This window comes from Capsella rubella, unplaced genomic scaffold (genome assembly GCF_000375325.1).
Source record: "Capsella rubella cultivar Monte Gargano unplaced genomic scaffold, Caprub1_0 scaffold_1, whole genome shotgun sequence".
In the NCBI taxonomy this organism is placed as follows: domain Eukaryota; kingdom Viridiplantae; phylum Streptophyta; class Magnoliopsida; order Brassicales; family Brassicaceae; genus Capsella; species Capsella rubella.
The window spans coordinates 11,350,483-11,376,665 of record NW_006238923.1 but is presented as its reverse complement, the minus strand read 5'-3'; the positions used below and the strand labels follow the sequence as shown (position 1 = coordinate 11,376,665).

Genomic DNA, 26,183 nt, shown 5'->3' with positions numbered 1-26,183 from the left:
ATGTAACTGTTAGGAATAAATCAAAATATGAAATTTTTTAATATTATTGATAACTCTAAACTATAAAGAAGAAAAGGTAGAACTCAGACGAGTGATGAAGTTTGGGTGAGAAGGAGAAGCAAAACATGGTTAGACTAGTAGTAACTGTGAAGAAGAAGAAGTAGAAGTAGGAATTTAAACCGATCCTAAAAACGAACATCAAAATCGATTAACAAAAACTAACAAGTATCAAAGGAAAATGCTACTAACGGAGCTATCATCATGGACACGCCAAATTGTCTCACCCAGAAGATTAGCCACCGATAGAATCGTTAACTGCGGGAAGTAATTCTTCTCCGCTACAGGTAAAGTGTTCGTCACTATCACTTCTTGCAGCAAACCACTCGACAACCGCTCTATCGCAGGTGGACTGTCACATTGATTCATTTAAGCAAACAACAGTCTCTCATCAGATGTTTATCTAAAAAGAAGGGAGAAAAGGCGTGGTGAAATCGAGCTATTGGGTTAAACCTGAAAACAGCGTGCGTGCAGCAAGCGTAAACCTCACGTGCACCCTCCTCATGTAAAAGAGCTGCTCCTTTCACAATGGTTCCTTCAAATAGAAAAAAATGGTTGTTAGCTATGTTGTTTTGTGTCTACAGATAATGAAATCTTCTCTGTTTAGCAATATCTTGGCTATGGACTTAAAAGTGTTTTTTTCGGCCTGCATATGAGAACTACTTTTTAGAGACTGTTGTTGGCATCTTTTGTTGATATTTGGTAACAAACATGTTCACAGAATCTGAGAGTTTTAACTAACCAGCAGTATCAATCATGTCATCCACCATTACTGCCACTTTCCCTTTAACATCACCAATTAGGTTCATGACCTGTGGGAAAACGTATTATTAACACATGTGAGCACTTACTTGATGGCAAGAAACTGAGTAATTTAGAAAAGAAAAGAACGGGGTAAATTTGACATATTACCTCCGCAACATTGTGACCATGACGCCTTTTATCGACAATGGCGAGTGGCGCATCAGATAATTTCTTAGCAAATGCACGTGCCCTGGCTACTCCACCAACATCAGGAGATACCACTACCAAATCCTCTGAGGAAATTGACTTGCTAGCAAGATAATCAAGTATCACAGGCTGAAATATTGACAGGGTTTGGGTAAGATTTCCAAAAGGGAGAAACCTATCTCTCAAAAAAAGAACTTTGAAATTGGAGGTACCTGGCAATACACATGGTCCACCGGTATGTCAAAATAACCCATGGACTGTCCTGAATGAAGATCACATGCAAGAACCCGATCAGCACCAGCTTCAGTAATTAGGTTTGCAACCAGCTTGGCAGCAATGGATTCACGCCCTTGTGTCTATAAGCATCAATACAACATAAGATGAAATTTCTAGACTAAGTACTGCATTTACCGTTATGATAACGAATAAACCTGATCATGCATCACAAAAAGAACTACCTTTCTATCAGCTCTTGCATATCCAAAATACGGAATCACAGCTGTTACTTTCTTAGCTGATGCTCTTCGGCAAGCATCAACCATGATCAATAGCTCCATGAGATTCTCATTTGTTGGAGTGCAAGTAGGCTGCACCAAAAACACGTCACAACCTCTAACACTCTCTTTCAGCTGAACATAGATCTCTCCATCAGCAAACCTCTTTATGCTAACCTTCCCAAGCTCCAGTCCCATATACCAGGCAATTTCCTTCACAAATTTCCAAGAATTTAGCAAATACTTCACGATAAGACACCTCAATTAACAAAACTGACGAAAAGGTCTTCGAGAAAACTACCTGAGAAAGAGCTGGATTAGCAGTACCAGAGAACAACTTGAGCTTGGTATTGTTTCCACTGACTGATTTCTCCAACCGGGAAGAATCAAAGAACTTTGGAATCGTCGTCTCATTGATAATCGGAACACGAGCGTTCCCATTCAACGCCTTAGGCAAATTGCATTTCTAGACACAAAACAAATGGCATTACGAAACCAAATTCACAACGTTAGAACACAAATCTCAACCACAACATCCATATAGAGTTTCCAATTTCCACAGTCACATTCATGCAGCATTCAACACACAAATACCAAAAATTCCAGAGTCAAACCAATACTGCTCATGAAGCATTCAACACACAAATTCTCACGTAATTAGCCAATAAAACTCATCTACTCAATCAAAAAACATATCACAGAACAAAGCATAGATTCAACCAAAATTTACAATAAATACATTAAAAAAACTGCTCACCGCGTAACCAGAAACGGAGATGCGGGAGCGAGACTCAGTGTTCCTGAACAAAATCGAGGAAGGAGAGAAGAAAGACGAAGACGACGACGACAGATACGAAGGAATCTTAACGGCGGGAGGAGAAGTCAGAGCCAACGACGCCATTATTATATCAAAAAAATAATACGTCGGAGACACCTGAATACGTTCACGGCAATATTAGAATCCTCACCGTTAAAAAATCCCGATAGAGACGTGAACTAATCGACGGAGAATATGAATTAGGGTTTTCAAAATCGTACTGAGAACCGAAGAAGAAGAAGCAAATCGTGGATTTGGTTTCTTCTCCGGGGAGAGGAATCAGAGTGACTCTCAAGCGGTGCGGCGAGGGTCTTCTCTCTTTCTCGATATTTGGAATTTTTCAATTTAATGTTTTTGTTGGACAAACAAAATTAAATTAAATAAATATTGACTAACGGCGTCGTTTTTTGGTTGATGGCTGAATCGTATCTTGCAAACGTTGTCGTTTTGTTTGATGGCTAAATCGTCTCTGCTTGTACCTATCAGCTTACGTGTCAGGTAGGGACTATATTATTATTAAAGGAGTAAAAAAAAAAGAGAAATTGTTTTTTCCTTTCTTTTCTTATTTTTCCATATTTTTTTTTAGTATTCGAGAAAATACATTTGACTATCTTTTAACTTGGAATTTTTATATTTATAAACTTTCTTGTAAATATTACTATAAAATATTGTATACAAATGGTTTTACTGAATTTAAATCTAATGGGATATACTCAAATATTTGATGTTGATCAAAAGATTTATGTTAAATTAATGGGTTTATATTCATATATTTGATATTGATCAAAAGATTTATGTTAGTTTTATGTTAAATTTAAATTTAATTTTCTTAAATATGCCATTAAATTAAAACATATTACAAATTTAAAGAGATTGGATTATTTGTCATTAATTCTAAGTCCACTAAATGGTTACCATTTTATTAAAAAAAGGTGTATTGAAATATTGATAGAATGTAAAAAAAAAAAAAAGTACAACTCTTATCGAAAAGTTCAAACACAAATTGTAAAGAATCTCCTACGTCTTTTGATTCCTAAATGTCCCCACTTGTTATAAGCAATTTTCATGCCACTTTAGGATTCCACAAGCCACCACACTAATTATGAACATTAGAATTTCTAAAAAGAAAAGAGAAATAGAACAAAGTAGACCACTCGGTCGTATTTTGGGTTCTTTCGGCTATACATATAGGTTGAGTCACATCATTAACATTGCCCATTGAAACAATTGAAAAGTGCACATTTTATAAAAAAAGGACAAGTCTTGAAAATGGAAAAGCTAGCGAAGATGTGATTCTTCTCCTATTTTCTTTTTTAAAAAAGGTTACAACTTACAAAAGGCTTGTATTTGAGACACGTCAAACTGAGCATATCTTTTAGTCACATAAGTGAATTTTGGGTCTAGAAAGATGAGAGTATTAACGTATTGTATCTCAAAGAAGAAGTTGAAGGATTTATCATTTTTGCACACACATAAATTATCTTTCAAAAAGTAAAAATCTGATATACTCTTATTCTATAATTAAATTATTAATTGTTTCATTTTATTGTAATTATAATTAATATAAAAAAAGGAGATGTTACATAAAATCTTCATGAAAGTATATATGTATATGCATATCTTTGAGAAACAGATTTTTTATGATATATGCATCATATTTCCCAAAGATATGTAGTTGTACTTGTTCAAAGGCGCACAAAAACAGGTTAATCTCTTATCTTTACGTTCATCATCGACTTTGCCTATGGACGACCATGCAAATTGCAATATTGTACTGGTGATTTTGTAATTAATAAGAATTAATCTTTAAATCGATGGTTGACTTTGTTGTATAGGGAAAGGCTGTAAATGTGAGATCCGCAAGCAACTATATATATACAAACAAAATTGTCTCATGCAAGGACAAGGAGTACGATTCTTATACACATTACTTACATAATCTATCATACGACTCAAATACTCTCTCTTTCGGGCGGCAGCTCTCTATGGATTCAGATTTGGATTCGGAGTCGGAGCTCATGTTTGTCATTTCTCAATTGATATATGTCTTATCACTTGAAAATGATAGGAAGTGGGAGACGAAATCAAAGTTTGCACCATTCGTTATTCAACTGTTCGTTCTGGTCGGCTCAATGGATTTGGATTCACAACCGAAGCCGGAGTCACAATTCATGTCACTCATTAAGACGGCAATATCCCTGGGCAGCTCTGATTCTGACTCGGATCCGGATTCGCTGTGGTTGGGTTCTCTGGCGACGGAAATGATGTCTCTCATCAGTTCTGTAGAATCTGGTCTTGGTCCAAAGAAGCTGGAGTTGGAGTCGGAGCCGGAGTTCATGTTACTCATTGATGACATGTTATCTTATTTCAAATATATGCGTTGTGAACATCCAGAAGATTCGGAGATCAGATCACACATTACTGAAATAATCTCTCTCGTCGAGGAAATGCTATTGTTGTTATAAACATCTCGATGAGACATTTTATTATTGCTGGGCTTGCGATTTTGCTATTAGGTTTACTTGTGTGCAGAAACAACCAGACTTGTCTGTTGACCATATGAAGTGGCATAGGCATACTCTTTCTCTCTTCCCAACACAAACTCCTTTTACTTGCAGCGTCTGTGCCTTGAGACATTCAAAAGGTCCCCTCTACATATGTCCCCCATGCGACTTTGCTGTCCATCAAAGGTGTTTCAACTTACCACAGGTGATAAGGATATCTCGCCATCCCCATCGTATCTCTTTTACAACTTCTTTTGACCAGGGAGATTTGTATTGTGCTATTTGTCGTCGAAGTATCGACAATGACTATGGGGGCTATTCTTGCATCAAGGATGGTTGTTTGTATGCAACACATTCAAGATGCGGTACACAAAGAAATGTGTGGGATGGTAAAGAACTTGAGGGAGAACCAGAAGAAGTTGAAGAAGACGTTGAGCCGTTTGTGAGGATAAGCAATGGAATCATACAACATTTCAGTCATGAACATCATCATTTAAGACTTGATGAGAACACGGACAGAGATTACGACGAGAATAAGTTGTGTCAAGCATGCATCACACCAATCTATTTCGGTAACTTCTATTCTTGTATGCAGTGTGATTATATTCTCCACCAAACATGTGCAAATTTTTCTCGCAAGATGCATCATCCTATACACCCACATCTGCTTACTTTAGTGAACTATGAAGGTGTTGTGAAGGATACTGAAAGAGCATGTTCAGCTTGTCCTTGGTTTTGCACAACTGGTTTTGTCTATGAGTGCAATGAAGAAGGATGTTATTTTCAGCTACATGTGCAGTGTAGCGCTATTTCTGAGCCATTAATCCGTGAAAACCATATGCACCTTTTATTCCTAACATCCAAAGCAAGAGAGGATCGAGGATGCTATGTTTGCCGAGGTTCAAGGCAGTCGAACACAAGACAAACGTTCAATTGCATTGATGAGGAGTGCTACTTTTCTTTGTGTTATGGATGTGCTTCTTTACCTCAAGCTGTGAGGTATAAGCACGATAAGCATATGCTCTCTCTAACTTATGGAGATGAAACAAGTAACATGGCGTATTGGTGTGAAGCTTGCGAGGGAAAAATAAATCTGAAAGAAGGGTTTTATATGTGTGATGAGAATTGTTGTGTCACTCTACACATTACATGTATGCTTGGGAAAGACTTATACCTAAAGCCGGGTTCATCGTTGATCTATAAGGCGGTACATGTTTTGAGCAACAATCATCATATGTCTCGACCTATTTGCTCTAAGTGTAAGAAGCGTTGTCCACAAAAAATACTTTTCAAGTACTCTGGATTAATAGCTTGTTCCATATCTTGAATTCCTTGGGAGATCAGGAACCCACAAGTCCCTGTTCCATGCTAAAATGCTGTAACTCTATTCTGAATTTTTTTCTCAACTCATTATTCTATTTTCTAGTCCACAATTAAAAAGAGTCACAACTCACAGAGACTTCTTCAGGAACACTACGAAATATCTTAGAGATGGCCGAAATGCTTGTTTAAAACACGTCAAATTGAGCATATATGCACACAAGTGGATTTTGGGTCTAGAAAGATAAAGAGTATTTATTAGAGAGACTTGTAACACAAAGAAGTTTATTTTTTTTTGTCATTTGCGTGAAACTATTCAAATGGACTATGCAGAAAACACAAGATCAAAGCACTTCAAACATCTATAAGATTCGGATCAAACACAAACCAACTAGACTATTGAACAAGAAGAGCTAAACTTCAGTCAAATGCAATCTGACATGAAGGTGAACGCCTAGAAAACAATGATAACTCCTTGAGCATCTCGAATTTCTTCTCGCGGTCAGTGGATTCAGAGGAAATAGTTACCTTCTTTAAACAGCTTCCACTTCTTAAGATGAATGCTACTACTTCTTTCTCTTCTTCTGTTCCTTCATAGTCTACCCATTCGAGAGTTTTAAGACTTGTCAACAGACATTCAGGAACTGCACTGGTTTCACTCCAGCACGGCCGTGATTCAGGAGATTGACGAGAATGGGTCTGAGATAAAAAGTAAAGAAGCATCATACTATTATTGTACTGAAGTATATTCTGATCAAAGAAACTGAATAAATAACTTCAGGTTCAGATCTGCAGACCTGAACAAGTTTGAGAGCTCGTAATTTAGGGGAATCTCTGAGCATACACATGAGTAGATTCAGCCACTCTGTCTCACATGTGCATAGCGTTAAATGTACAAGACTGTGGAAACCAACAGGATAAGCATCCTGCAGAAGAGAGAACGTAAGTAATTTGATCTTAAAAAACCCATCAATTTATATTTAGATACCACAACTATAGAAACAAGTAAACAACAACTTGTAGTTTAAGAACATATATTACCTCAAAGGATGGTATACATAAATAGAGACGTTTGACTGAAGAAATTGAACCCATGAGCTGCTGGGCATGGGCATAAGTAAAGCAAACATCTGCCTCCACAATCTTAGTCATATTATTCTCAATGACACAAAACTCACCCCAATTATCAAAAATGTCCAAGCACTCCAAAGAAGGAGCATCAATCACAACCCCGGAATCGACATCTACATCGCGTATATTACTATTGTGCAAGACTAAAAACTTCAACGAAGACACGCTAACATTAAAAATAGTCACATTGTCATCTATGCATCGTTTCACAACCAAATCTTCATGAACAGGACAACTTGATAGAAACATCTTGACCAGCTCATCACCTGGATACTTCATGGATACAAGACTCAAGTTCTTGAGGGATGGGAAAGAAAACGAGGATGTAGCATCCGCAAGAACCGCGTTATCTAGCTTCAAAGTCACAAGCATTCTACAACAGGTGTACAAGCTCATCGGAAGTACCACTGAAGATTTCTTACTAGTAGATCTATCAATCTCAATGATCAGCTCGTGCAAACAACGCTTATCTACTGCTTTAATCCACACTCTAATGTCCCCAGTACCACAGGAGGTTTTACCGAGTTTTAAATGCAAAGTATCTAGAACTGGTGCCTCGTGCAGAGTCAATGACCTGTCTACAAACCGCGAAAATCTTCCATACTCAACATCCTGGTAGCTATCATCATACACAAGCTTTGGCACCAACATCCAAAGAAACTGCCAATGCTTTGACAAAACCATCGTCCCCACGACATCTTTCGCTGGCAGTAAAGACAAAATTCTCAAGAGTAACGCTTCAGGCAACTGACTTAACCTATTCATTAGAGCTATATCACACTTTCTATTCCCAAAAGTTTCAGCTTCTACAAAACACAGGAAAACCTGAAAAATAGAGACAGAAACAGCAATGAGTGTATCAATATTCGCAGTGATACTTTATGTTGTTCTGAAGAAGAATATAAAACAAGCACAAGAAACGATGCAAGGTCAGAGCAAACCCTAGTGAAATACAAAAACCACACCGGAAAAGACAAAGCTAACGAGATCGCTTCTTCGAAATCAGAAGAAGAAACCCCACCGTGAATTTATCTCTCACCGGAGAAGATGAACGTCTTCTTTGTTACCGACACCAATTCGTCTCGAAATCGGAACCCTATTGATTCACTGAGGTAGAGAGTACTGAATTGTGGCCATTGCCCTTATGAGGCCTTTCCCGCTTCTTTATTTTTTACTCACGTGAAAATTTTATTTTAACACACCGGAATTATTTCGGTTTTGACCATTTTCCCGGTTAACACACCCCGGTTAAACTTTTCTAATTTACAAAGTTGGTTAACACAGCCCTCTTATAGTGTTATGTATATAACCAAGAACATTGGAGATTTCAGTCTTAAGCCATGAAGAATCAAAGCCTACTAAATCTGATATCGAAAGTCGCAATCTAGCTTAAATTTAAAACTAAGTTGCCACCATAAAATCTCTCTCTGTTGTGGAAACGAAACTTTGTTGGAGATTAGGGAAGTGTGTTCCTTTGAAGAAGATTAAGAACAACGAAGTAGGAGAAGCCGTATGTGCCTATCTTGGAGATCACTACTTGTCATTTGTCTGGAATTTTCAAATGGGCTGGAGATTGATTGTCCTATGGAAACAAACGGACACACTTATAAGAGACCGAAGTAGTGTAGCAGAAGAAAGAAACATAATAATTGCTAGCTGATAAGAGAGCAAAGTTTATACCGCTGGGGAAATATTAGATTGTCGAAGAGCGCGAAGCTGTGTGCTTTCCATGTTTTCAAGTAACTGGGTTACTGTGTTCAGATGAACACCGCTGTATTGAGAAATGAAAACTTGGGTTAGTTAGAACACAACAGCTGCAAACATGAGATTATCCGGGAGCATTCTCTCATCACATTTCTCAGTTATTGGTCTTGAAGCTATCTATTATAACTCAGCACCAAGTGATACAAGTTTTGATGATTAAATTTAGATGCTGTTCAAAAATAGGGTAATTCTTGCACGTCAAAGGAGATCAAACAAACCTGTGCAATCCGCTTTCTATATGAGCGTCCAGAGATGCAATCACTTGAGGAAGCTGCGCCAACGCCTTAACAAAAGGGGAAATGCATAAGACACAAGTCATTATTTATGTCATACTACATTCTTGATTCTTCTACACCATAACATACATACTTGTCCAGTTGCCTTAGTCAGTGAAGTTTTCGCCAACAGATTCTTCGGTAGCTTTGCCAACTGTGCCTACACTTAGCCAATATTCCAAATTAGAGAATTAAACATCTGAAGCTCATCCTAATAAATCTCTATACATGCTTCTTTATCAACCTCACACAGTGTTTCATTGTAGCATACATGAAACAGGAGGAGCTAACTAGTTTCTAACAATATAGAAGGATTCGTCTTTTACGAATAACAACAAAACCATTGCATCAATGTCTGAAAACTACTTACCAACTCCTCCTTTTCTATCAACCTAAAGGTCTTCATCAGACCAACATTGCAATAAAATCAGGCTAAAATATATACAGAACAGCTTGACTAGAATCAAACATACCAATCCCTAGAACGAACAAAAAAGATTGACTTGCCTACTTGTGGCCAAAGTCACAAAAAATTACATCCCTACTTCACTACTTAGACCAAATCAACCTCTAAGATGCAAATTAACACATGAAAGGATGAAAATTTGATCACAGATTCGAAAATTTCCAAAAATTTTAACCAAAAATTGTAATTATTCAACCCTAAATCGTATATAATCCAATCGCACGATCTTCATCGGTGACTATGCAAGCACGAGTATTAAGGGTTTGAAGAAGATATACCTGAGAAGAAGAAGACTGACGCATCAGATGGAGAAGGTTGGCAGTAGAATTAACGGCTTGTGTGATCTGATCGGCGACGATTGCTTTCGCCGTTCGATCACCTCCGCCGATTCCTCTTGAATTTTCCGATGCCGTCGCCATTTCTCCAAGTCTAGTTTTGTTCACTTCTCTTTTTCAACAAATGGGAAAATATAGGTCTTACCTTGTAAATTCAAAAACTCTTCTTCGCATCCACTAAACTCTCAAATTTTATCACATTTACCCCCAAAGTCTGTTTATCACAAAATTGACACCCATATTAAACCGGAATTCGATTTTGGTTCACAAACATATATAAAGATGGTTAATGGTTATTATTCTCCGGTTTTGTATTCAACTTCAAGTATAGTGTATATCAGTATGGAAGAAAATTTGAGTACAGACATTACAACAATATTCAACATATTCTATTTGTATAACCTATGGTATCAAAAACTACAAAATTGGATGACCAATGTTGTTGTATAACACAAGCCAAATTCACATTCTTGGGTCTCTCTATCCTACAGAGTAAGTTCCCCTAACGCAATACAGCTTCCTGTTTGGTAATGTCATCTTGTGATCTTCAAATTGACATTCTCCAGAGATCTCAATACGTATCTTGATCTCATCTTTTTCCTCTTCATCTTCTTCTTGTTCGTTTTCTGCCTTAACTACTATAGAATGTCCAGTAGAATGCGACCTCCAAAACCGCAAATTCGATGCTTTCATTCGTCTTTCATAGCTTTCCATTTCATCTGTATGCTCTAAACTACCTATATTAGTACTAGTTGGAATCTCCTCGTGAACGATGATTGTCACCGTGTCGCGGGACAAAGGCTCGTCGTGGATTTCAGATCTAACTAGATCGATTTCAGGAACATCTAACGGCTTTTCTAGCGAGGTCCTGTCTTCTACATCAAGCTCACGCCTGCATACAGGGCAAGTCTTGTGTCCTTCAAACCAAAGATCAATGCAAATTGTGTGAAAGGAGTGGTTACAAGTAGAAATAAGCCTAATGGTGTCATCATCCATAAACTCTGTTAGACAAATGGAACATTGATCTGTCCCATGATTCTTCACCGAGTAAGGATACTCAGGGAAGGATTGTATGATCTTGGAGTCGAGACCGGCGTTTTCCGGTTGATTAGACGGTTGGATTAGGTTACTAGGACGGTTTCGGTTTCGATAACGATTCCAAAGGTTCATGAGTTTCCTAAAACAACATCCACAGAAGAAGAAGGAGAAGAAACCAGTGAAAATGATGAAGAGAAGACTACCGGTCAAAACTATGGTGACCGGAGAGGAAACGACGGTGTGGACTGGTTTGGAATTCTCTGTGCTGGACATGGCAAAAGACATTTTGAGACCGTGTAGTGAAACGGTCGGATGAGAAATATTGTGACTGGTTTCATAGGTTGTTTGGGGAAGAAAGGGTTTATTCTGAGGTTGCCGTGTGGGAAGGGTAATGTCAGTGGGGTGGAGAGAAATGAGGAGAAAGGTAAGGTCCTAGTGTTTTGACTTTTGAGCGAGTCTTTTGTGAGAAAAGCTAGGTGTCTCTAATTTATTTCTTCACAGCCAGTTAAAAATAACAATAATAATAATAATTTTACTTTCTACATTTTGAGGTCTTCTTCTGGTCACAAACTAGTAAACTCCTCTAAAAATTAAAAGCTCAAAACATGATTTGGTTAGATACTGTTCGGTTCAAAGAGTGCAGTTTTGGTATTGGTAGAACATGGGAAAGAAAGATACAAAGAAAGAAAGATGATATTTCAACTTCTGAAAAGTCACAATCTACAACAACAATAACAACAACAAAGAGAGATACAAGGATTACACAGATACAAAACTCTACAAACTGTACCACCATCACCAGAAAACTAAGAGAAAGGAGATTTGTAATTTTCTTACCAGTTATCTACCCGATATGTTAAAAAAACAAAAGGCGATAACTTTACTCAATATCATCGATCCAATCACCGTATATCCGACTGATTTTCGCCGGTCCTTTCCACTTCTGATGAGTTCTGATCCCAGGCTTTTGTGTAACCGCACTAGTCGCTCGTTGCAATGCGACACCACTGTGGTAACTGGGATCTGCTTGATGAGGAACTCCTCCTGGAGATAGAAGTGTCGGTGTTTCTGAATTTCCTTTTGGGGTTTGTCCTGTTTGCTTTGTGTCTGAATTCGGTGATACACCGTCTTTGCCTTCTCCTTCGACGAGTCCTCCGCCAAATCTATGTAACTCTGCGAATCATAAAGACTCAAACTTTAAAGAACATGACTACGGAACTATTTAAGGTCATAAAGTTCAACAATTCTATGGATTTGTTTCCCATTAGAGACTATCAAAGATTTAACATAAAGTTTCCGTTTTTACAAATGTAAGATTAGATTAGCTATCGAACTTTCGAGAATTCAAGCAACGTATAACTCAGCCATAAGCTTAACATTCAACAACTCGTCTGCTTCATTACAATATCAGACCAAACAATGAACTGCACAAGCAAGCTGAACTAATACAAGCACTCAATCCATTATTTAGTCTCCTCTATACCCTATAGTACCATTCTCACTAGTCCATCCAAGAAGCACCATTGACTAAAACTTCGTTTGTCTTACTAACAAACATCTTAGACTAAATGGCAACCACAGACCAACAAAACCCAAAGAAGACAGTTTAATAAAATACAGAACCGACAGGGTCAGCGAAAAAGCTAGTCATTGGGGATAAACCATATCGTCACTCAGCTTAGAGCTTCAGCGTCCAATATTTACTTCATTTAGCCCATTCATCAAGCACCACTGGTTTAAAGTTTAGACAAACATACGATACATCACTAACAACTTGGCTAACAACTAGAGACCTATGAACTCAATCCAGTTCTTATCTTCAGTCCTAACCATTGCATTCAAAAAGCAAACAAATCAAACAAAAGGCGGAATCTTTACCTGCAGCTCCATGAGCAAAATGACACTTAGCACCAAACGGACAATACCCAGTAATCTCCCATTTGTTGCAAATCCTTGTCTTCCAATTTGAAGGCTTCACAATATGAATACCACTTCCACTTCCGGTTCCACCACCACCACCAAGCACTACTACGTTGCTATTGCCACCACCACCACCACCACTAGCAGAACCACCGCCACTTCCAACACCACCGCCACCACCACCACCTCCATAACCACCAGGTCCTAAACTAATCGCAACGCTTTCTCTATTCCTCGAAGCCTCATCGTGCAGAAACGTACAACTCTCTCCATAAGGACATCCTTCTTCAGTATAAAACTTCTTACAATGTCTTCCTTTAAAAGATCTCCCACTCTCAGCCGTCGATGACACCAAAGACGGGATCTGAAACTCCTCTCGCGGAACCTCAGGAACAGCAACAGTAGGAGTTCCCATACCACCAGATCTCTCCTCCTCATGAGCCGCCACAATCTCCTGCCAATTCGGCGGTGGTCGACGAAGCTCCTCCACCGTATGAGCGAAGTTACAATTCGTCACATAGGGACAAGTCCCAGCACGAAACTTACAACAAAGCTTCGTCTTGAAGAACATTTTCCCAATCGCTTTGGTACGATTGCTCGCGGCGGAAGTAGTAGTGGCTGACGAAGACGACGGAGAGCCTCGAGTCTTCTTGTTCGGCGGACCATTGTTATCCCCTGAGACATTATCAGGATTCACCGCCCAAGCTCGATTGTAATCATCTTCCGTCGCCCAAACGGCACTATCGCCGAGATTCGGAAACCAATTCTCCGGCGGAGGATTGTTCGTGGGTATCACATGAACTACATCGCCGCCGGAATCTCGCCGGTGATGGCTCATCGTGTGTGATGAAGAAGCTTTTTCTAACCCTAATTTTTTGTGAAAGTTTACGAATTTCACCACAAATCACGGAAAAGCTGAGAAATTTCGTGAATTCCAGAAATGGGTAATCTTGAAAACAAACAAATTCATCGATTAACGACAAATTTTGAGAAACCCAAGAAGAAATTTTAAATTTTTTGTAAAAACGATAACTGTAAAAATGAATATGAACAGAGATTATAAACAAAGATGATGAAGAAGACTTATAAGATCAGTACTAACTACGGTCACTCAAGAATGGTCGTCGTCGAGATTGATAGATTTGAAGAAGATTTTTTTGAAAGATCAAAGAGGAATATTATTCTGAGCTTGAAAGTGAGAAATATAAAGAAAGAAGAACGAAACGTGTGGATTGGATAAGATCTTTATCAGGACAATATTAATAATTTGAAACTTAGCAGCAGACAAGTAACTAAATTTGGTAATAATTTGGTGAATTAATGTGACACTGTCACACTGTAATAAAAAGATTTGAGAATTGAAATCAGAAAAACTTTAAAAAATATTCTTACACTATATTAAATGATCACTCGGTATCTGTATGAAATGAGTGTTGCTTATTCAATGGAGTATGATTTATAGATAGAACTCAAAATAAACAACTCTATATTGTAACATCTCATACATCCTTACAAATTTAATAACATCTCAATTTTTTGTATAAATTATTTGAGCTCCAAGCATTTATTCCATAGATAAAACACAACTTATAAGACAAAAACACTAACTTAATCAAGTTATATATAAATAACACTTAAATGCTAATTTATTCTCTAAATTTATAGTTAGATTACTAATCTAACATTAAATGTCGTTTTAAGAGCACATCATATCATTATCTTAACTATTTCATACTGTTTGTCATATTTTCAAAAGTTATTTTTCTCGAGTGGCTGATTATTGTAAAAGTTGGACAAAATTTAGGATTTTTTCTGATAAAAAAATTGATTAAACATGAAAATCTAAATCAACAACTATTATTTATCATAATGAAGCGTAATTGCATAACAAAATCTAGGTATAAAATGGTTAATGAAATCAAATCTCTTAAACTTGAATTTTGTGGAAAAAAATTTAAAAATAGCAAAAATATATACTATAGGTCACCAAGAATTTTATATATAAGGTAGAAGTTGCAACGTAGGCGCCTGGCTCTTGTAGCTCACTGGTCTGCGATGGCACACTAATGTGCAACGTGTGATACGTTCGAAGCTTGAGCTGGGCAAAAGAGAGAGTAGCCAGTCGCGAAGCAGCGCAGCAGAAGAGAGAGCATTGTGTTATATAAAACATAAACATATGAGGTATTACTAAATATCTCTTTTTTTTGTCTCTATCTCCTAGTTAAATCCTAGTTTATAATGACTAATCAAATCCCATTTGTTTTTTGACAACGTACACAAATTAATCTTTTTACTCTATAGATAAATGGTGGACCAAAAAGAATTAGTAAGGTTTTATAAATTAGTTATGAAAAAATGGTGCCAAGCTCTTGTAGCTCTCCTGGTCAGGCGAAGTCACAGTTATGTGCATCGTTTGATGGGTTCGATACTTGAGCATGGCACGGTAGAGAGAGAAGAGAGAGATTGAGATAAGTGAATCAAAGTTGATAAAACTATAAACATGTGAGATATTCTAAAATATCTCTTTTTTTTTTTATTAAGACACTGTGATAAAAGAAAGAGAAATCTGAAACCTGCAAAAAATTTTACACTAAATTAAATGATCACTGATCATCACTTATATCACTTATTTTATCCATATGAAGTGAGTGTTGCTCATTTAATTTAATGGATAAGGATTTGATTTCACTTCTTCTTTTTTCCCTCCTAAAATCCTAAAGTGTAAACGACAATTTTGCAGGGTTAAATTGTTGTGCAAACAACAACAACAAAACTGAGAACAAATCTTTGTTAATTACTCTTAGGCTGCTAATGGTAACCACTAACCATATCGTACTATAAAACCGCACCGTAATAGTGCTGTAACAGTATCAATATATCTGCATATACATATATATCTATATATTTTCGTTACTATTTGAATCGTACTACACTTCTCCTATATTGAAAAACTCAGTTATAATGAATTATTTTTTTGAGACTTCAACTATTTTAGTTGCGATACGAACCTAAATTCTACATTAAGATTTTATATTTATAAGATTTAGCAATTTATTGATGCTGATCGGTCAAAAAACTAATTTATGAGCAAAATAATAAAATATATTGAGTTATCAAAGTATAATGTAGAGTATTAATTTATAGAGATTGTATTGTAGTATAAATGTATTATGTATATGTCCATAACTAGGCAAATTCTTTCTCAACACATTCATAATAAGTTTTGACTTATTACATACAAATCCATCTTAAAAGAACATTAAACACTTACTAAAACAATGATAAACATAAATTTTCACTCAAAAGTTAAATCTTTTTTCTAACTCTCTTCTTAGCTTATTAAGTTGAACATCAATATATTTATAAAAAACATCACACAGTTATTTTAATCATTTTCAACAATTTTTGACAATTTTTTACAAAATTATTTTACTCTAACTGACCAAAAATACTTAATCTACCATGATAAAAGAGTAAAGCGTGAATTTACATCATAATATTATTGCATGAAAAAAAATCAGGTATATAAACTGTAATTTTTCTCTTAAAAATTATTGTAATTACTTAGATATATATATATAAGTTAGCTTGTTTTGAATTGATCAATACATTATGTTATTGTTACGACTATAAACATTATATGCCAAAAATTTGCGCTCGGCCATTTGTGTCTCACCGGTCAACGAGGGCACGTAAACTGCAACGCTTGATTGGTTCGAGAAGAGCTGAGCACTAATGAGAGAAAGAGAGAGATATATGAAAGAAGCTAATTCACCATGAATGAATTTGATTCTTAACCATATGAGATATTCTAAAATATCTCTTTTTTTTTTTTCTAAAATATTACTAGACTTTTATAAATCAACGTCAAACTAATACAAGAAGTAGTATATAATTATATATGTTCCGGTAACAATGTTAAATAAATAAATTAAAAAGTCAAAATAAAAACTATTGAATATAGTTGGTCACTTGGTGTGTCTATTTCGTGATTAAATTTTGACTAATGTTGATGTATGAATATTATTCGCAAGAAACAAAAACAAAAATCAATCATTAAGTAAATTTCACATGTTCTAATACTTTTCCAAATAGAACCAAACGTGTCAAACATGTCCTCTATTCCTCCAAGAAACTTTGAACTTGACCAAGATTGGTAATAACTCACTCATGAGTCATGTATATAAAACTCTTCTCTTCACAATTCAACTAATCACATAACCAAATCTAAAGACCAAGGCATATAATCTAAAACCTTCTCTCATTTTATTACACTCATCATGTCTATGTCCTCCAAATATCCATTGATTTACCGTACCCTTCGACCGGTGATATCATCTTCGCTACAAATCTCCGGTTTAGGTACTGGACCGGGGATAGGAGGACAAGTCATCAACCACTTGTCCACTTTTCGCTTTTCTAGTTCTGACACGTCATCTCCGGCGAGTGGGAGTAAAAACCAACCGGAAAAACCTATCCAGACCGTCGACGGCAAAGTTATATCCACTTATTGGGGTATATCTCCGGCTAAGATCACTAAACCAGACGGTTCAGCTTGGAAGTGGAATTGTTTTCAGCCGTGGGATTCGTACAAACCGGACGTGTCTATTGATGTAACCAAACATCACAAACCTTCCAATCTTACTGACAAATTCGCATATTGGACCGTTCAAACTTTGAAAATACCGGCTCACCTATTTTTTCAGGTAATTTAATTTTATTAAGATCTTCAAATTGTTCATATTCATTCAAATTTTCCAAAAATTTGGTAATCACTAATACGTAGTTGTATCGAGAGGAGCTAGTTAGTGTTTACAACAACTTTCCAAGCTACAATATAATAATTTGTTTGTCTATTTTTGCTAAATTCTATGAATTTTAATATTTGCGTATACAGAAGAAGCATATGTGTCATGCAATGTTGCTAGAGACAGTAGCTGCGGTGCCGGGAATGGTCGGAGGGATGCTTTTGCATTTGAAATCTCTTCGGAGATTCGAACATAGTGGCGGATGGATTAAAGCATTGCTTGAAGAAGCCGAGAACGAGCGTATGCATCTCATGACCTTCATTGAACTCTCACAACCCAAATGGTATTATATAACTTATCTAGTAATACAAATTAAATTCAAATCATTATTTTGTTAGAATTGTGTAATTAATAGTATATATCATTTGAACTTGTTATTTTGAAGGTACGAACGAGTAATTGTGTTCACGGTCCAAGGCGTTTTCTTCAACGCATATTTCATGGCTTATGTGATATCTCCAAAACTTGCTCATCGTATCACTGGATACTTAGAAGAAGAGGCTGTGAACTCTTACACCGAATTTCTCGAAGACATCGATGCCGGAAAATTCGAAAACTCGCCAGCTCCAGCCATCGCAATTGATTACTGGAGGTTGCCTAAAGACGCGACGCTCAGGGACGTGGTTTATGTTATACGAGCTGATGAAGCTCACCACCGAGATCTTAACCACTATGCTTCGGTAAAGAGTTAATCTATATATAGTCTTATAATGTATAACATATTAAAATGTGGATTTCAATTTTGCTAACATAAGGGATTAAAATGTTTGTGCAGGATATACAATTTAAAGGACATGAACTCAAGGAAGCTCCGGCTCCTATTGGATATCATTAAAAGATCATTTGACAAAGCTTCTTTGTATACATGTATGACAAACCTATGTGATTGTGGATATATATCCATTATACGTTTATTAATTTTCTTCTCTTTTTTGTTAATTATCATTGTTCAAAATTGTTATTCTTTACTTGATAATTGGAGAGTGTAAATTTATATTTACTATACAATATAAGTGATGTTGTTGCAGTGAAAAAAATTACATTTATATTATATCCTAGTTAAATGTTTGTATTTTTATATTACCACTTATCTTCATATCCGATGTTGAAATTTTGATCCATTACTATTTTTTATATCTTGAACAATTTATATTAATTTTAAAAATTCAGTTCATGATATATGTAAGGAAAAATATATATATTTAATAGATGATGTGGTGTTTATTTGTTTGACAAATGTTTTTTGGTAAATTAGATATACAAAAATTAACTTTCAATTTGATTGGTTTTTCAATTTTTTTAAAAATTTATTAATGTATTTTCATCTTTATAAGTAATGAAAATTATTAACATACAGTATTTTACTATTAGTAATGTTTAATTTGATTAGTATTTGACATTTTTGGTGTTTAAAGACAATTATTAATTTTCATTCTATGAACCTTTATTTATTTATAATGGAATTTCGATTTTTTTCTGGTAGAACTTTTGATTTTTTTTTTAATAATATATAAGATTAAATATTCAATATTGCTATTTATCTATTATTTTTGGTATTTAAAACATCTTTAATTAATTTGTTATAAACATAGAATATATAAATCTGATGTGTTTTAAAAAGGATGGAAAAAGTTTCGGACACAATCCTATGTCATCAAATTAACTACGTCATCAAAACCCCAACACAACACAACACAACACAACACAACACAACAAACAAGGTCATTGACTGAGTTTTGTGCTTTGGACCCAAATTTGCGCTACGAGACCGCCATGAGACGGACACACGGAGGCAGTGGTAGACACCACGACCGCCGTTACGTCCGCCGTGGCGGTGGGATTGCGAATCCAGTTAACGATCATCTAGTAACGGACCATCAACAAGAAGACACGACTGCTACGGATCTGTCGTCTCCGTCTACTTCTCAGCCATTACAAAACCTCGATTATCATACAAAACCTCACCGGAGTCCTCGGAGTCGGCGCGGCGGCCGTGAATCAAATTCAAAACCTCGTCCTGTTGAGGTGGCTTTTGCTGAAACCGATGTTGTAGATTGCTTAGCTGATGATTTGAGTAGCTTAAAGCTGAAACAGAATTCGAATTCAGATTCGTTGAGTGTGAGTTCGATTACGAAGGATAAGAATCATCTCAGTTGTGTTGATCATTCGAATTCTGAGGAATCGGTGGCGCAGAGAGCTGAAAGTGAAGAAATTGGTGATGCTGGTGATGAGTATGAGACGAATGAAGATATTATGTTGACTATTCTGAAGGATTTGAGATGTAGCGTCAGTGAGCCAGAGCTAACAGAGGAGCAACTAAAGATGAATGATCAATTACAGGAAGATGAGGTAATTGGAGCTATAAAGTTTTGACCTTTGTTATGTTTAGGCTTGATTAAAACAAGTTTGTGGATTAGATTCTCATTTGGTGTTACTGGTTGTATTGAAATCTTGTAGCTTTTGGCACTGGGGTATATCTATGGAGGCAACATGTTCATCTTTGATCGGCATAAAGATATGAGATACTTTCAGGTCAGAGATAAGCTCTGTTTCATATTTGATAATGTGACATAATAAAATGTTCTAATGATTTGAAGGGATCTTTAATTGGTTTTTTTGCAGGTTCATGTAAACGTTGAAGCTACTAGTGAATATACCATCTCTACGAAGCTTAACTTACAATCTGAGTCAGAGGATTTCTTGTACTCTTTCAAGGCACAGCATCTTCCGCCGATTGTGTTGACATGTTTGTTACCAAATGCATATCCGAGCCACTTACCGCCTTATTTCTTGATAAGTGTTCAATGGATGAACCCTGATAAGATTTCAAGTCTCTGCTCCATGCTGGACTCTATATGGAGTGAGCAGCCAGGGCAAGAAGTTTTGTACCAATGGACAGACTGGCTACAGAACTCTTCAATTTCTCATCTTGGCTTTGATGATGAGATTGTTCTTGGTCCTTATGGGGTTTCATGTTCTAGAGATAAGCGTGCTGTGTCTGGAAGTCGTTCTCCGGATTCAGATATTCCTTATATTAGGAGTTATGATGATGAGAAACGTCATGATAGCTTCCTTCAGAGCTTGCATGAATGTTCTATATGTTTCTCTGAATCTGCAGGTAAAACATATTCTTCTTCATAGCTCTTTGCTTTTGTGCTGTGTGTTGGTTCAAGCTGGTTACACTTGTTTCTCCATATTACTTGGACAGGTATTGACTTTGTCAAGTTACCATGCGAGCATTTCTTTTGTTTGAAATGTATGAAGACATATACAGACATACATGTCTCTGAAGGCACAGTGAACAAGCTTAAGTGTCCTGAATCGAAGTGTGGAGAAATTGTTCCGCCAGGTATATTGAAGAGATTGCTGGGCGATGAAGCATATGAACGCTGGGAAACTCTTATGTTACAGAAAACATTGGAATCCATGACTGACGTAGCTTACTGTCCTAGATGTGAAACCCCTTGTATAGAGGATGAGGAGCAGCTTGCTTTATGCTTCAAATGCTACTTTAGTTTCTGTACACTTTGTAAAGAAAAGAGACATGTGGGTGTGGCTTGCATGAGCCCGGAACTTAGGCTTCAAATCTTGCAGGTATCAGTATTGTGCCTTGGTATCTGTTACTACGTATCTGTTTGTTATATATCTCAAAAGATCTTGAACTGTTGACTCTTTCTTACATGTAAATCTATTCAGGAGCGTCAGGGTTCTTCTCGTCTTGGAGAGGAACAAAGGCGGAAAGAAAAAGAAATGATCAATGAGATTATGAGTGTGAAGACAATCTTGAAAAGCGCTAAACAATGCCCATCTTGCAAAATAGCCATCTCAAGAACCGGAGGTTGTAACAAAATGGTCTGCAATAACTGTGGCCAATACTTTTGTTACCGTTGCAACAAAGCTATAAGTGGCTATGAACATTTCCGGTTAGTGATCTTACATATATATGAAAGAACAGGTACATATGTATATAATCTTGGAACTAAATAAATAAACCTTGTCTTCTTTGGAAAAAAGCGAGGGAACTTGTGATCTGTTCCCACAAGAGGCGATCCAAGAATGGAATGAGAGGATCAATGAACGACAACTCATTGGACAGATTCAAGCTCAAATGTTTGCACAACACGGTCAGTTTCCACAGCGCGGCCAGTTATGTCCTAATTGCCGCCAGTTCAATGCAAAGGTAAAAACTATTCTGATTTCATCAAAGCCAGTGAAACCAAGTGAATTATGGGGTTTATAGGTTCATGAGATGAGTTTTGAGTTCTTCGTTATTGTGTAGGCTGGAAACAACAACCACTTGTTTTGCTGGTCATGTCAAGCTCACTTTTGCTATCTTTGTAAGAAAGTGGTGAAGAAATCTGCTCAGCATTATGGACCAAAGGGTTGCAAGCAACACACAGATGGGTAAAGGCATGTCTGCAAAGATCGAACACAAAATTTCTGTTTTTCTTTTTTAGAGGGTGTCATTTGTTTCAGAGGTCCAAACTCCAAAGAAACATTGATAAGTTTGATTTATTTTCTTCGATTGTGGTTTCAATATATATATATTATTCTCTGTCAATATTGTGTCTTAGAATTTGCTTATGGTTCAGTAAAAACGTTGATGGGTTTGGTTCATTGTTTGAAGATAAAGATAACTCAATTGTTCATATGTTTCCTAGATCCTATTCTTATTAAGGTATTAGAAATTTAAAAGTATAGATTGGTGTGACTAATTAGGTTATATTTAGACTCTGAAAGCTTTCATAAGTGATTATCACAAAAGGCTGAAAATTAAAGGTAACATTAGCATAAAATATGAATGAAAGAGAAATCAATTACCTAATTGTGGATCTATTACAAGTTAGCAACTACTGAGTTACACAGACTACACTAACACAGAACAAAGACAATAATAAACAAAAACAAACAACAAAACTCTCCAAAGATTCTCGTTTTCTTCTCATTGAAGTCATCGTTAGCTTCGAAGACTCTTTAATCCTCCCGCTCAGACACAAAAAAAAATTGGAAGAGGCACGTGTCTCGGTGATGGAGCAGCACCAATTATGACAGAACCATGAAACAACTCTACTTCTCGATTCAGCTTCTCATGAACCGGATCCGATTTAGACTGCGACAACAACTTAAGCGAGGAGCCACCTTCTGATGAACATGTAAATCGGATATACAAGAGAACTTAGACAAGTAGTGGAGACGACCAATTGTGTTTCTTGTATGAAAGTGATCAAGTTTTGTGTATGGATGCAAATCTTTAACGTGTTTCACAAGAAATCTCTTTTCTCTCATTTTGTTTTTGTTAGGTATGTTAAGTATAATTACAAAAGCGAATTAAGACCAAAATACTAGTAATTGGATTTGAGTCATAAACTTGTGTGCCACTATAAACCATCTTTATACATTTTAAGAATAGTACAAATATTTCTAAATTGATACACATACACATGAGTACTCCTCCTTGCTCAATGAGCACTAGAGCCACTAGAATCGAACAACCCACCAAAGCTAGCTAAGAACAAAGAATAGTTTGGATTTGAGTAGTTTGACTTGTGTGCCTTGTATATATATTCTAGTATAGTAAAAGATATATTTATTGATTGTTGTTGTTCTACCATACACATGCATGACACGTCCATCATCACTCAACCTCCAAGAACAAAAGAGCTAGAGACCAGAAGTGGAATAATGTTGAAAACGTTGAAACTCTGCATCTTCCATTTTACTTACAATAGCACATTTGAGCTTCTAAAAGCTACTTTATTTCGTTTTACACATCTGTAAACGTCTAATGAACCATAGAGACACGGTTCCTGAGTTAGTCAATGGGGGAGAGAGTATGATGAATCGATAGCAACAGAAAACAACAAAAGCTATATCCAAATATGGATAAATCAAGTTCTTAAGTGCGTGAGGAGGTTACTTTGGAAGAAGAACAAGAACACGCAAAGGAACAAAGCAGAGCAAGAGAGATCATCATCCATCAAGACCATCATTATCTCTCTCGGCTATAAAAACAGAGAAGGGGTTCACAACTCGAGATATCACACTACACGAACAGATCAAGATCGTCAAAAGATTACAATAACAAATAAAAACTTTATAATAATCTTTAAAAAAGCAAAAATGGGGATCGTAGCATTCAACTGGGCCGCGGAAGGAGAAGGCGAATACCAACTAACGCTTATGATGAACAGAGAGAATTATGTAAACAGGCAAGTTTTTTCATTCGATCGTTTCGTTACTTTCTTGGTTTTTCTTGAATTTGTGACTCGACCGTACGTTATAAACAATGTTGATGATGACTTTATTAACAATACAGGGACATAAGTGGTGCGTCTTGGAACAGCCATATGTTGTGTGGTCTGTGCGAATATAACAATGGAACGTGGTTTGCTATTTCTACACGAGGCCGAGTTGCGTTTCTCGTGAGTAGAACGTTGTTGGTCGACCACTTTTATCCAGCCAGCGGCTGCGAGTTGTACCCCGTTGAATTCTTGGAGGTTTATTTTATTTTATAATCTTTGTTGTATTATTTGATATTATTAGTTTGATCACAAGATTTCTTTGTTTTTGATCGTAGAGCAATCTGAGTCCACTGGCTTTTGCCGATAAATAGTGCAACGTGACGGAAAAAGACAAGACGGGTGGTCCTATAGCCTTATAGTCGCAGACATGAATTTGAACTCAATGGTTCATATCAGGAAGCCTGAAAAAAGTCAGCCGGAAATCATGATACAAAACGTTCCGTTTGGTGTGCACACACTTTCTCCTTTTGAAGGTCTCGATTCCACGACCGATGTTAGGGTAATAAAGTTATTTACAAGTGTCTTCTTGCTGTAACTTAACTACATGACAATATTCCTTGTTTTGTCGAAATCTAGATCTTTCAAACGCTCTTTTGTGTGTGTACGTGTAGGATGTGAACCTGAGAGACCGTTTTACTCAGATGATTAGTGGTTTAGGAAACAATCCACAACCACAGCTTGAAAAGTTTGCTAGGGGATTTATGTGTAGTCCTGGAAAAGGAGGTCAAGTAACGATGTTTAAGGAAAAAATGATGAGCCATCGTCTCTCCGAAGTAACCATTTTTTTTTATCTAATGTTTAATGTTGGTATGATTCATCCTCTTGTTACCATCATTGAATCTCTTTCTTTTAATTTCGAAATCAGGGAAAGCATCTCCACGGAACAACAAGTACGACAGCATTGGCGGTGAAACACACTAGGGAAGTGATGGTCTTTGAGAGGTTCAGGGACAATTATGCTTTATGGGACGAGCACAACTTCCATTTCGACCTCACGTAGAATAGAGAGATCGAGTTACAAAGAAACATTGAGCAGCATATCCAAATATAATTAATTAATAAATAAACTTGTTGATGCTGTATATAATAGATCTCTTCTCTCTAATTAACCTTGTCGATTGAGGAAATCATATTTCCTTGGTCAGTCTATAAAAACATTATGATGCTTGATATAAAAATTAATAAATTGTTTATTTTACTAAATCTTTCCTATGGTAACTTGAAATTTCACCTTATATTTTCCATCTATACAATTCTTGAGCTATAGTTTCTCTTTCTGTTTACTTTAATTTCAACTTAATGTACGTGAAAATTAAGAAATAAACAAGAACTTGAAATCAAGAAAATCCAAGAACATGTAGATATTAAGAAAAACAAATCAAGAGCGTACAGAAAGAACATATACAAATCAAGGAAAAGCATGCACACTACCATAGTACCATTTATCATGACAACTATAATTAACAAGACAAAGCCATAACGTGAAGAGATTGTTTTGTTTTGAAATTCTCAATTGTAATGTTACTATGGAGCCTCTAAAAACCATGTGGTACCCTTTTTTACACTTTGGTATGAAAATATCAAATTGTACGTATGAATACAAATCTTCTAACGTGTGTCACAAGAAATCTCATTTTCTCTTTTCTTTTGTTGGTATACACTTAATATCTATGTTTGATAATATTACGTACGTACTAAAGCAAATTAAGACCAAATATTAGTTGGCATTGAGTCTTAAACTTGTTTGTGCCACTTAAAACCACCTTTGTATACTTTTAGAATAGTAATTAAAAGTATTTCTAACGTTGTTCGACATACACGTGACCCCTTTTTTACTCTTATCAGTTAAAAAGCTAGAGTAAAAGTGGAACAATTTGAGAAATACTGAAACAATAGATCTTCCATTTTACTTACTATAGCAAGTTTACAGCTATCAGAAACCACTTTTTCTCACTACTTTTGTCACAAGCCATCTCGGTAACTCAATTTGACTAGATTCTT

At 36.3% G+C, this 26,183-nt stretch overlaps 7 protein-coding genes and 2 pseudogenes across 10 annotated transcripts; 4 read left to right on the top strand and 5 right to left on the bottom strand.

Moving 5' to 3' along the window:
* Positions 1–26: 26 nt before the first annotated feature.
* Positions 27–2,641, bottom strand: LOC17900452 (ribose-phosphate pyrophosphokinase 2, chloroplastic). Its single transcript, XM_023789690.1, has 9 exons — positions 2,541–2,641; positions 2,260–2,436; positions 1,804–1,968; positions 1,467–1,715; positions 1,221–1,364; positions 970–1,137; positions 800–869; positions 511–592; positions 27–409 (listed from the first exon to the last, which is right to left on the bottom strand). The coding sequence occupies exons 2-9, from the start codon at positions 2,401–2,403 to the stop codon at positions 229–231; spliced, it is 1,203 nt and encodes a 400-aa protein (XP_023645458.1). The 5' UTR covers positions 2,404–2,436; positions 2,541–2,641; the 3' UTR covers positions 27–228.
* Positions 2,642–4,300: 1,659 nt separating this feature from the next.
* LOC17896713 lies at positions 4,301–6,196 on the top strand (annotated as a pseudogene).
* Positions 6,197–6,380: 184 nt separating this feature from the next.
* Positions 6,381–8,380, bottom strand: LOC17900151 (probable FBD-associated F-box protein At1g32375). Of its 3 annotated transcripts, none has more exons than XM_023777510.1 (4): positions 8,216–8,380; positions 7,185–8,099; positions 6,941–7,069; positions 6,381–6,842 (listed from the first exon to the last, which is right to left on the bottom strand). In XM_023777510.1, the coding sequence occupies exons 2-4, from the start codon at positions 8,037–8,039 to the stop codon at positions 6,564–6,566; spliced, it is 1,263 nt and encodes a 420-aa protein (XP_023633278.1). In that variant the 5' UTR covers positions 8,040–8,099; positions 8,216–8,380; the 3' UTR covers positions 6,381–6,563. The 3 variants fall into 3 exon arrangements, with proteins under 3 accessions (XP_023633278.1, XP_023633279.1, XP_006306021.1); XM_023777511.1 differs by having other exon boundaries at positions 8,240–8,380; XM_006305959.2 differs by having other exon boundaries at positions 8,296–8,380.
* Positions 8,381–8,522: 142 nt separating this feature from the next.
* LOC17900731 (tobamovirus multiplication protein 2B) lies at positions 8,523–10,232 on the bottom strand. The gene is made up of 5 exons (XM_023777512.1): positions 10,058–10,232; positions 9,408–9,473; positions 9,257–9,321; positions 8,955–9,045; positions 8,523–8,856 (listed from the first exon to the last, which is right to left on the bottom strand). The coding sequence occupies exons 1-5, from the start codon at positions 10,196–10,198 to the stop codon at positions 8,815–8,817; spliced, it is 405 nt and encodes a 134-aa protein (XP_023633280.1). The 5' UTR covers positions 10,199–10,232; the 3' UTR covers positions 8,523–8,814.
* A 362-nt stretch (positions 10,233–10,594) lies between these two features.
* On the bottom strand, positions 10,595–11,948 carry LOC17900439 (RING-H2 finger protein ATL81). The gene is made up of 2 exons (XM_006304661.2): positions 11,943–11,948; positions 10,595–11,584 (listed from the first exon to the last, which is right to left on the bottom strand). Exons 1-2 carry the CDS (start codon positions 11,946–11,948, stop codon positions 10,595–10,597), a joined length of 996 nt encoding a protein of 331 aa, XP_006304723.2.
* LOC17899247 (zinc finger CCCH domain-containing protein 12) lies at positions 11,826–14,254 on the bottom strand. The gene is made up of 2 exons (XM_006304966.2): positions 13,031–14,254; positions 11,826–12,325 (listed from the first exon to the last, which is right to left on the bottom strand). The coding sequence occupies exons 1-2, from the start codon at positions 13,908–13,910 to the stop codon at positions 12,033–12,035; spliced, it is 1,173 nt and encodes a 390-aa protein (XP_006305028.1). The 5' UTR covers positions 13,911–14,254; the 3' UTR covers positions 11,826–12,032.
* Positions 14,255–17,314: 3,060 nt separating this feature from the next.
* Positions 17,315–18,858, top strand: LOC17898298 (ubiquinol oxidase 3, mitochondrial). Of its 2 annotated transcripts, none has more exons than XM_023776991.1 (4): positions 17,315–17,778; positions 17,973–18,163; positions 18,266–18,560; positions 18,656–18,858. In XM_023776991.1, the coding sequence occupies exons 1-4, from the start codon at positions 17,353–17,355 to the stop codon at positions 18,713–18,715; spliced, it is 972 nt and encodes a 323-aa protein (XP_023632759.1). In that variant the 5' UTR covers positions 17,315–17,352; the 3' UTR covers positions 18,716–18,858. The 2 variants fall into 2 exon arrangements, with proteins under 2 accessions (XP_023632759.1, XP_006305360.1); XM_006305298.2 differs by having other exon boundaries at positions 17,970–18,163.
* Positions 18,859–19,593: 735 nt separating this feature from the next.
* LOC17899692 (E3 ubiquitin-protein ligase RNF14) lies at positions 19,594–22,531 on the top strand. Its single transcript, XM_006306837.2, has 7 exons — positions 19,594–20,229; positions 20,338–20,412; positions 20,503–20,998; positions 21,089–21,474; positions 21,577–21,803; positions 21,895–22,060; positions 22,160–22,531. The coding sequence occupies exons 1-7, from the start codon at positions 19,654–19,656 to the stop codon at positions 22,286–22,288; spliced, it is 2,055 nt and encodes a 684-aa protein (XP_006306899.2). The 5' UTR covers positions 19,594–19,653; the 3' UTR covers positions 22,289–22,531.
* A 1,469-nt stretch (positions 22,532–24,000) lies between these two features.
* LOC17899670 lies at positions 24,001–25,182 on the top strand (annotated as a pseudogene).
* Positions 25,183–26,183: the final 1,001 nt, after the last annotated feature.